This window comes from Rhamphochromis sp. 'chilingali' (assembly GCF_963969265.1).
Source record: "Rhamphochromis sp. 'chilingali' genome assembly, chromosome: 19".
Classification (NCBI taxonomy): Eukaryota; Metazoa; Chordata; class Actinopteri; order Cichliformes; family Cichlidae; genus Rhamphochromis; species Rhamphochromis sp. 'chilingali'.
The window spans coordinates 28068293-28079188 of NC_137946.1; the positions used below are offsets into that span (position 1 = coordinate 28068293).

Sequence of the window (10896 nt, forward strand, 5' to 3'; positions counted from 1 at the left end):
AAGTAGAAAAACTTACTTTTTGGCATACAAATTACTTTTTTTCATGTTAAATTGTCTGTGTTTGACAAAATGTGCTGATTTTTCACATGTGATAGCAGAACTGAGTTGGGCATGCACAGGATGAGTCACATCATTTGAAACTTAGCCCTGACTGGAGAAATTGGAAGTGTTACAACTGACCCACGTTACAACTATCCCCGGTCTCCCCTACTTTTTTCAAATAAATTAATTAACAATAACATCTCAATACATTTGCTGTTTTTATTCAAATAGAATACATACACACCAAAATATTTTTGATTGTTTGCTGTGCTCTGTATCTTTACATCTGTATTTGTCTTGGACTGAGAACCACCACAGTACAATATCATTTGGGTTTCGTATTGCTAAGTCTTCTTTACGTCCTGTAAGTTGTGAGGTGGGGCTTCCATGGGTTGGACTTCTATCCCTTATTGGATTTTGATCTGGGGAATTTGGAGGCCAAGTCAACACCTCAAACTGGATACTGCCGTTGCCTTCAAACTATTCCTGAACCATTTCACTTTGTGGCAGGGTGCATTATCCTCCTGAAAGAGGCCACAGCCATCAGGGAGTGCAGGTTCCATGAAGAGGTGTACGTGGTCTGGAACAATGCTTAGGTAGGAGGTACATGTCAAAGTAACATCCACATATAGGTGCAATGGTGACAAGATAATCAGTGCTGTTCACGTCACCAGTCAGTGGTCATAATGTTATGCCTGATCAGTATGCTTCCATGTTACTGTTTACTAATTAAGGTCATGACATAGTTAAGGACTCTTGTTCTGGTTAAACTGAATACATAACCAGATCAACTTTCCTATATCATGTGCAAAATTATAGCACGTGCCATATTTCCACATCATATTTCACACACACACATTCTTGTTAAATTACATTCACCAGCCACTTTATTAGGTGCACTTTGCTAGAACCCAACTGAACTCCCCTTTGCTTTCAGAATTCAAGGCAGAAACATTCCTTTAAGACTTTGGGTCATATTAACATGATTAGCATCACATAATTGCTGAAAATATTTTGGCTGCACATCCCTGATGCAAATCTCCTGTTCCACCACATCCCAAAGGTACAGTACTTTATCAATTGAGATTTGATGACTGAATTCTGACCCTACCAGTCTTCTATTCTCCCATTTTTGTGAGCCTATATGAACTCCAGCCTCCAGTGGCACAGTGCTGTCTTCTACTGCTGTACCCCATCTGCTTCAAGGTCTGATGTGCTTTGCTCTTCTGTATACCTTGGTTGTAACAAGAGGTTATTTGAGTAACTGTTCTTATCATCTGGAAGCAGATATCTGATATCAGTGGGGCATTTTCTCCCACTAAGGTTCCACTCACTTAATATTTGTTTTTTGGACTCTGTAAACCTTTTGCTGGTTGTGTGGAAAACAAATCTCAGGAAATCAGCATTTCCTGAAATACTCAGATCAGCCCACGAGAGACCAGCAACCATGTGGTGTTTAACATCCCTTAAATCACCCTTCTTCCCTACTCTGATGCTGGGTTTGAACTTGGTTGTCCTGACCCTGTCTACATCCCTAAATGGGTTGAGTTGCTGTCATGTGCTTGGCTGATTGGATACTTCCGCAGATGGGAACAAATATACCTAAACAAGAGGACAGTGAGTGCATAATCAAGAGATAGAATATCCACACATCATTTGTCTAATGCAGGACTGAGATAGACTTACATGTTTTCATTTCTGTAAAATCATTTTAAAGTAAAGTAACTGAGAAAAGACAAGAACAAAGAAAATTTCAAAAAATATTTTAATAGTAAAAAAGTAAAACTCTGGGTGCAAGAAAGCCATGATGCAGTTTGTAGATTGCCAAATGACATGAGTATAAAAACTGTAACAGCACCAGAGGAGACAACTAAATGAGCTAAGTCATTTGTCTGCATGCAGCCATGTAACTCAGAGGAATGTAAAACTGTAGACTGTAGAGGTGAAGAAACAACAAAAACAAAACATGAAATATGGTGACATTTTATGAAACAAAAACGAAAACAAACAAAAATCAATAATCAAACAATAAACAGCAGCGGGAGTGAAAGTTGACGTCAACTGACCCACCCTCTTTAACCCCTTTTCTCTGTTTATTAAATAAAGGAGAAAACCGCAAAAATAAATCTTACAGGGGACTTATTATGCTTTCCTTTTGTCTGTGATGATATTCTGTTAATATGCTCAAATTAAAAATAACTAAAGTCTAAATTAAGGCTCTGTTTATCAGAGGAGGTACTCCTAACATGGTCATCCCAGGTACACTACAAAGACTCTGAATACAGAAGCTCCGCCTACCAGTTGTTAGAACTTTGTTTCTGAGGGGCAGCCAATCAGAAGAAAATTGGCTTAAATGGGGAGGAGCCTAAACACTTTGTTTTAGACAGTGGATGAAGTGAAGGGCTGTGCTATTCAGTTCAATCCAATTTCATTTATACAGCATTGTGCTAACGCCCACAATAAGATTTTAAAAAAGGATGATTCTGAACTGTGGATCACACCAAGCTAAAGAATAAAAATATGGAACTGAAAATAGACACAATAGGTCCTTTTTGTAAAACTCTGACAACTTCAAGGGAAGCAACAGGCAATATTCTATAAAAATGCTACAGCATTAATGAAAATGTGGCAATACAACTGTAGGACCCTAGATGCAGTCTGATTTCTTGTGCTTAAAATGTATACTTTTATTCTGATAGTCTGGTGCAGACAGGAAGTTTGGCAAGAAGAGAGTGGAGCCACACGGTTTTTTGACCTCTCAATCTCTCTTCATCTATTTTGAACTGAGCACACACAGGTAGTCTCTGGCTTAGTGCATAAAAGCTCAACTTCTGTAACAATATTGAAGTAAAAAGAGTAAAACTGGCCTTTATCCACTGACCTACAGTAGGGGAAAAAAGATGTCATTCTTCAGTCATGGTGTATCGTTGGCTGTGAGTGTCTCGGTTCTCTGAGTGTCATTGTCTGCAGACAGCAGCAGCTGGTCTGAGGAGCTTTGAGCCTCGGGGTCATCAGATGCTTCAGTAGGCTCTTCGGGTAAAACTGAGTATGTTGGGACAGCGTTGAACATGATAAAACCCACGGTGATGACGACAAATGAGACGATGTACAGGGCTGAAAACTGAGACACACAACAGGGACACAGATTAACGCTAGAGGATTTTGTTCATGTGTGAGGCCTTTTTTGCTTATACCTCCACTGTCATTAATCAAATGGAGTTGTTGTGGGCAGTGTAGTATTTCAGGTGTACGTCCTCTCCTGTTGTAATCCACCTGCTACAGTTAAACAACTATGATCTACCTTGTGTATTTTGTGGTTGGGTTTTGACTTCAGACCGTTTCTGCATTGTTCTGAACTAAAAACAGTTCTAGGAGGTCAAAACTTTCCAAAAGAAAAAAACCCATTTAAAAACCAAGCAACAGTAACAAGAACACAAAATTCTTCTTCTGTCAAATCCTAGCCAACCTTCACATATCCATTAACCCTCCCCGGGTTGACTGGCAGCCTATTGTCATGTGAAAAAGTCAATTTTTGCTGTTTATTGGTTTTTATGCAAGTTGAAATGCCTTCTTTTTTGCAAGTCTTGTCAAGTCAACTTTAGAATAAATCTTACAGAAAATCTTCATCAGCTGATCACACTTCTACTACCCTGTGTAACGTATCGAATCCTTAAGGAGCTATGGGGATGACAGGGTTTGCTGATGCATAATGGATGATACAGGGATCTTGACCATCCTCTGCATCATTTACTGGGCATGCTGCTTGAACATTTTCTCTAACGTCAGCCTTAGACTTACTGCCACAAGGTCAGATACAGGAAATCATTACCCCCTTATTTAAATGCACTCCTAGCATTTATTTTACTGAACAATATACCTATTTGATTTTCTAAATATTTCTCACTGGTCATGTGCCTGTCATCTTGTTTTTCATGCTCTAGTAGGAACCAACTGGTTCAGCACAAAATAAATATTTTAACTAACCAAATAAATCATTTGCATTTCCTGCTGCTGCGAGACAAGGCAGAGCTATCGCTCATTTCTCTCATTAAGGACTGACATGCATACATACAGACATCACAAACTCACCTTGTACATGAAGAGAAAGAGGCCACAGAAGAGGCTGAAGAGGTCAGCAGTGAGCAGAGAGAGGTTCACTGCTGTGGCGCTCGTCATCTTCACCACTACAGGCATGAAGCTGTATAAAGCGTACATGCACAAGGTGTAGACTACAAACAGCATGGCTGCAGAACACAATAAACAGATTTGAGTGAGAGGCAGTGGAGTGATATTAAAATCAGAGACGCTTCTATAAATGTGATTATGTTGCAGTTTAATATGACAGTACAGAAAGTGAACTCACAGATGTGAACGTCCCACTTGATTTCTCCTACTGCACGTGTTTCCAGCACAACTCTGCAACAATAAGCAACAAGTTAAAATGATGAGGGAACATCATTAATAAAGGGTATTGCATCACAATTAGGTACTATTAGGTATTACATGATTAAAAAAATATTTGTTTGCATTTGAACTCATTATACATGAGTAAAGGTTGAGCAACCAAAACTGGCTCCTGAAGGTCCTTATATGTAAGATATCATATCATCATGTTGCCTAGCAACCACTTACCAGCGGCCTAAAATGACCTGTTTGTAGCTTCATGTATTAAGAAGAGGATGATTTTGATTTCTGTTTAACTTTCAAAACACTTAATATATATCCACAAAATCTTCAGTATGTGTAGTATATTGTGACATCATTGTGTTACCTAGCAACCACCTATCGACTGACTAAAACCACCAAAAACCCACATTTTTCCTGTTTCTTTGTTTGTTTTATTAATTTGTTTTATTCACGTTAACACTGGTGCTAGCCTTGGTCATCCTCAAATCCTCCATATTCATACATATACCCACAACCTAAATTTAAATAAAGCTCAACAAGCAAGGTCTTCTCACACAGATATCACTGAAATTCATAGAAAGTATAAGAAAAAAAGATGCTAAAATCACAATCATAATCTCAAAATTTTCCATTTTCCAACTATTCTTGTTAACATCTTCTATAGTGTCTATCATGGTCTCATCTATGTGTTTTTGCTCTCGCCTTCTTATTGTTCTGAAACCAGATTAAAATTTTAAAACACAAGTTGCTAGCAAATAAGCAAACTGTGGGTAATTCTCATTTCTGACTCTTGGAATGACTTAAATTCATAAAATGGATTTAATGTTTTAAATGAGCGACCCAGTCCAAAAATAATCAAAGTGTTTGTGAAGGTCAGGTCCTTTGCTTGTCTAAGATCTGAGGAAAGACCCAAAGGATTTTGAAACACAGCTATCGCCCCCTGCTGGCTGTTAAAAGGAATTCAGGTTTAAGACACATCTGGTTCATCTATTAAACAATGTGGGCTGGCAGAGAGCTGTGATGTATATTATCTGATGGCAAAAAAGTGACATTATTCACATTATATTAATGATATTAGCACATTAATAGTGGCTCAACAATAGTCATTACTCTGTAACAACAGTACAGAACAATACTACCTGCTGTGTCAGTGGTGCAGAAAAACACAATATCTTACAGTTGTACACCGCTGATGAGAGTCCCAAACAGGCCCATCATGCCCAGGAATTCAACTCTGCTCAAGTTCTTCACTGTGTGCTCCTGGCACATGTTGGATATGGCGTAGAGGACGGCACTGAGCAGGACCAACCCATCGCCCAACAGTACATCACTGGCTGCACAGAGAGAAAGAGACAGTTAGTATAAGACACAGGCACAATTCCAATTTAATTCAGTTCAATTCATACCAACATCTGCCTCTCAGACACTGAGGAATTATTTAATATGAACCTACACTGACTGCGTTACGAATCTTTTACAGTGATAAATGTATTTTTGCCTGTTTGTTTGTTTGTTTTTAGTCAGATGAGGATACTGGCTGTCTGAATGCCTTCATGCATCAAGAGGATAAACAAAAAAGTCTGACATTAACTTTGACTGAGGAAAATGTTCTTACTGGATCCCTGGTCTCTTCCAGCCAGAATGTCAGCTCCTACCATGGCCCCCACCCCCAACAAACACACTGCTACAGCTACAAAGTGGATCACCCGATATCGAGTCTTCAGGAAAAACCAAGAAAGTAACATCAGCACCGGGATCACAAAGCAGTCCAGCAGCTGAAACACACACAGTGACAAACAGGCGTTAACATGAGGGCAAAAGACATGTTGCACTTCATGCAAGCCAGCTTGTTCCTCACAAACAGACCTCTTTAGTATAACCTCCTACCATGTGAAGTCAGCCAAACTTGACTAAAAAATAGTCAAGTTCGGCTGTAAACCCAGAGTGTTTTTTACACCAAGATGGGAGAATTTTACTGAGAAAGTGAGAAACACCATACGTTCACATAGTAGCACCTGTTTTATGTCCCTCTTTGAGTCTATAGAGTATCATTACATACAAAATAAACATTGCACTTATTTCAACAAGACTTCAAACTAGCAGCTAAGACAATAAGCTCATCAGGAGAGCAGCATCAGGCTCGCCCCCTGCTGCCCAGTGAAGTCTTTTGGTTAACCAAACTATACATGTGTTCAAAGCAAAGTCAGGAGAAGAGTCTTTACTGACAACACTCTTTTGTTACCTGTATACTTGTCAGCGTGGTAAACTGGTACGCCTTCACTACTGTGTAGTTCGCCTCAACGTCTGCTATAGCCATCCCCAAATACTTCCACCAGTTGGTTTTTAAAATCTGTAGGATGTTCCTGTCACCTGAAGAAACACATCAGACTGAATTCAAATGGTCCATAAGACCCTTTAAACATCTAAACACTGCTTTACACATACATTTGGTGATCTGAACAAACTGTGAATCATTAACTCCTTTGTGCTATTTTCTGCTCCTTTGATCTTATTTTACTCACTGTTCAAAGGATATTATAAACAAAGGGAATTAAATTAAGCTTCCTTTTAGAGGAGTTGATGCTGTGCTGTGTTATAACCTGGATAATGTTCATTTATTTGCATTCAAATAGTGGTTACGTGATACGATTATGACGTCAACGTGATTCTGCTCCATTGCTAAATATTTTGTATCCATTTGTAATTAATTAATGTGTATATGTAAACAGTTTATGTTTACGATAAAAGATGGATTTTCAGAATAAGAGCTCTAGTACTAATATTTGTTTCTGTCCGCTAATATGCTTATAGTGAGCAACATGAGGACAATTAATCATCACATAACACTGCAGCTTCTGTGAACTCTGCACAGAATTTTAGTTTATTGCCTATTGTCCTTTTACCTTGTTTTGTGCTATATTACAAGGATGGAAGCTCGGATGACACAAGTCTTAAATAATGAGGCGATCTCTGTGAGCCAGACGCTCAGACTTAACCTTGTTTTTTCTGCTCTTTATGAGATCAGTGAGAGCAGATAATATGATACTATAGATTTTCAGGCACAGAAGTCACAATCATCTGTGGTTCAAACCTTCTGCTTGCTATAGGCAGACAATCAGAAGAAAGTTGTGTTGAAGGGGGAGGAGCTTAAACAGCTTGTTTCAGACAGAGGATGATCTAAGAGGCGGCACCAAGTACCTTATAAAATCTTTTTTTTTTTCCTTTTGGCTGCTCCCTTTAGGGGTCATCACAGTGGATCATCTGCCTCCATCTCATCCTATCCTAAACGCCTCCTCTGTCACATCAACCCTCTGTACGCAAAAAGGAGGAGGACATGAGGGGCTGATGTGACAGAGAAGGATTATTTTTTAACAGTGAATCAGGCAAAGCTACTCCAAAAATAAAAGCATGGAGCTGGAAATGAGGTTAATACTGTACATCTCCTTTAAAGTTCACTCTTGTGGTCTCACCACTATTCCTTTTCCCACTAAATCAGCTTACTTTACCATAAATTTGCAGGTTCATCAGTATGATTGATGCTACAGAGAAACATTTACTTATTGTGACTCACTGAGAGCAGCCAGAATGTCAAATATCCTGAGAGCATGACAGTCTGACCTGTGCGGGTGCTGAGGTGTGTTGTGTAGGTGAACAGCAGGAGGGCGTAGTTGAGGAAGCTCTGCAGCATGGGTGTCTCCACTTTGGCATGAGTCAGGTACTCACAGCTGACTGCTGTCCCACATATCAGCAGTGACAGGACCTGACCCATGAGTATAGTCTTCAGCAGACTCCTGGTAAGTGAAGAACACGAATCATGCATCAAAAGAAAAACACTGTCGTGAATGTCATGATGATATTCCAACTTGCAATTTGCTTAGGGACATCTAACCGAATATTGGTAGGGGTGGATGCATATATTTGTATATTCAGCTGTATGTGCACTCTTGACACTGTGTGGTTTAGAGAAAATCCCAAATAAATAAACACTTGTGCACCTGATTTTTTGTTTTTACAGTCATTAAATATGTATGCTGTTCAACCATTCAACTCATTCAACCATTCGACTCTTGAAAAAATGTGGATGTAAGTTCTCTAGTTCTTTTACAACCCTGGTGATTCCACGCCTGTTACATTCACTGATACAACATACATTACAGTAGCTAAAAACGAGATTTACACATCTAGATTTGTTGCTCACCACGTGAAAACATCTCTCAGGTTGTATCTGTGCAAACCACAGCCAATCTTCATTTTCCCACACAATCTCTCCTCCACGGGCCCCTCCATCTCTCTAAGAGCTAAACATAAAGACACAAAGACATGGACACCGAGCAAGATTACAAGCTGGAAGAAAAATAATTGGGAATTAGTGTCTTTCGCTTTCAGTATCTTCATCAGACTGCCCAAGCAGAGCATGACACCTAATCTCCAAAGGACTGAGGTTAATGTACAAACACATTGCATGAAGTGATTAAAACCGGTTATATATATATATATATTTCGTTACGAGCTGGAGGCGTCGACGCTGATAGGTTTACTATTACATGCTTTAATTAGAAAATAAATATCCCGAATTGTAGTGTAGCTCGTAATGATTCGTAATACGTACTTAGTTACGTTAAAGCAGGTATAAATAATTAGTAGCAAGTACAGAAATATTAAACTTAAACTTTTCAAATGGAGTTTGGTGAACCTTGCGTCATTTATTACACTCCATTAGCTAAACAGCTAACAAAACAGCGAATTAATCCATGAATGTAAATGAATATGAATAAAACATACATTTTGACGTTCAATTATGTGGTGACATCCTCCAGCTGTGATGATTTCATGTTTATTCAGGAAGAAAAAAATCTTCGTCCACGCGGAAACACCTCTCAACCAGGATGAACAGGACTAACCTCGTGTTCGCGTAGGACCGCCCCTTACGCTCTGATTGGTTGCAACGAATTCTAGGTGACGTGTGCACAGTGCAGTCAAACTTATTAAGCTGATAAAGAGGATAATTACAGTTAGTTTAGTCAGAAAAAAATAACACAAAACGTATTTTATTAGGGATGAATTATTGTTATTAGTATATTTGTACAAATTGCTCATTGATGCTTTGGCAGTGTTGTTTACGGAAACTTTCATGCTTATAAAGTCCTACTTGCTGATCGCGTACTTGTGGCATGCGGTGTGGAGATCTGCCTTTCTGATTTTTCTGATGGGCTAGCACTGCATCTCTATGCCTTGTTCCCGAGTTCCACATAATGTTCCACATTTTTTGCAGAAGTCAGCATGTGAGTCTAACAACACACACTTTATGTTTTTAAAAAGTTGCTGATCCGAAAAAACCAAAGAGGAAATAACCAGACAGACGAGCAGACAAAAGTAGGCTACTAGCAGAGGCTAGAAACAGAGATTATATTTCTTCCGTATTAGCCTCTCTTCATTTGCTTCCTCTTAAAACCCTTTTAAGATAAGATAAGATAAGATAACCTTTATTACAGGTTCCCACACGTGTGGGAAATTTGTTTTGTTACAGCAGTGGACAGTGCAAAGTTGCATAGAAAAATTAGAGAAAAAACACTGGAATAATATATCTATGAGATACTGTACACAATAGAATAGAATAAAATAAAATACAATATACAATGGAATAAAATAGAATACAAATGCTATATACAATTGAGTATAATACAACAATGCGAGAAAAAAGTATTGCACTTAGTGTTATTGCTATTACACATGTGTGGATGTGTGTGTTTGATCAGTTGAAGTCTTTGTTGTGAGTCCGACAGCAGTAGGGAGGAAAGACCTGCGAAATCTCTCCAATCCTTCTCCTCACATAAAAGCCCCGAATTGGTCCATATACCCTAAAGTATATATAGTACTTTAGTATAGTATCATTTTATCCCAATAGAGCACTTTACTCTCAGCCTGAAGGCTTACTTGTGGTTCCTAGCATTTGTAAAAGTAGAATGGGAGGCAGAGTCTTCAGCTGTCAGGCTCCTCTGGTGTGGAAGGAGATCCTAATTTGGATTCTGGAGACAGACACTCTTCCCATGGCTTCCTATGTCCCCTGGCCATTCCGCTGCTGCGTGGCATTATCCCTCATCCTGAAAGACTTGGGGTATTGTTATCAGAAGAAAAGTCTGTGAATGCAAGACATGTTTAACTAGACCATTGACAAGTAGCAAGGTCCTGCAAGATATGTCTTCTGGCAAGACAGGAAAGGAAAGGAAAGCAAAGGAAGGGAAAGGAAAGGAGAGGAAGGGAGCTCTTCTACTCCACTGTCACCAAATGCTGCTGAAAAGTTCAAGTTCAGGTTTCAGGTTTTATTGTTATGTCCAGATAAACAGTGTAGCTACATTTACCCATAATGAAATACTTTGGCTCGTGCTCCTCAGTTTTGCATGACCATATAGAAAGTGTGCAGTTATATTAAGAAGAAAATAACATGAA

At 39.0% G+C, this 10896-nt stretch overlaps 1 protein-coding gene across 1 annotated transcript; it reads right to left on the reverse strand.

Moving 5' to 3' along the window:
- Positions 1–1793: 1793 nt before the first annotated feature.
- Positions 1794–9370, reverse strand: slc35f2 (solute carrier family 35 member F2). Its single transcript, XM_080867759.1, has 9 exons — positions 9232–9370; positions 8648–8747; positions 8068–8240; positions 6692–6819; positions 6065–6224; positions 5627–5783; positions 4406–4458; positions 4132–4286; positions 1794–3163 (listed from the first exon to the last, which is right to left on the reverse strand). The coding sequence occupies exons 2-9, from the start codon at positions 8734–8736 to the stop codon at positions 2957–2959; spliced, it is 1122 nt and encodes a 373-aa protein (XP_080723885.1). The 5' UTR covers positions 8737–8747; positions 9232–9370; the 3' UTR covers positions 1794–2956.
- Between the last annotated feature and the right edge of the window lie 1526 nt (positions 9371–10896).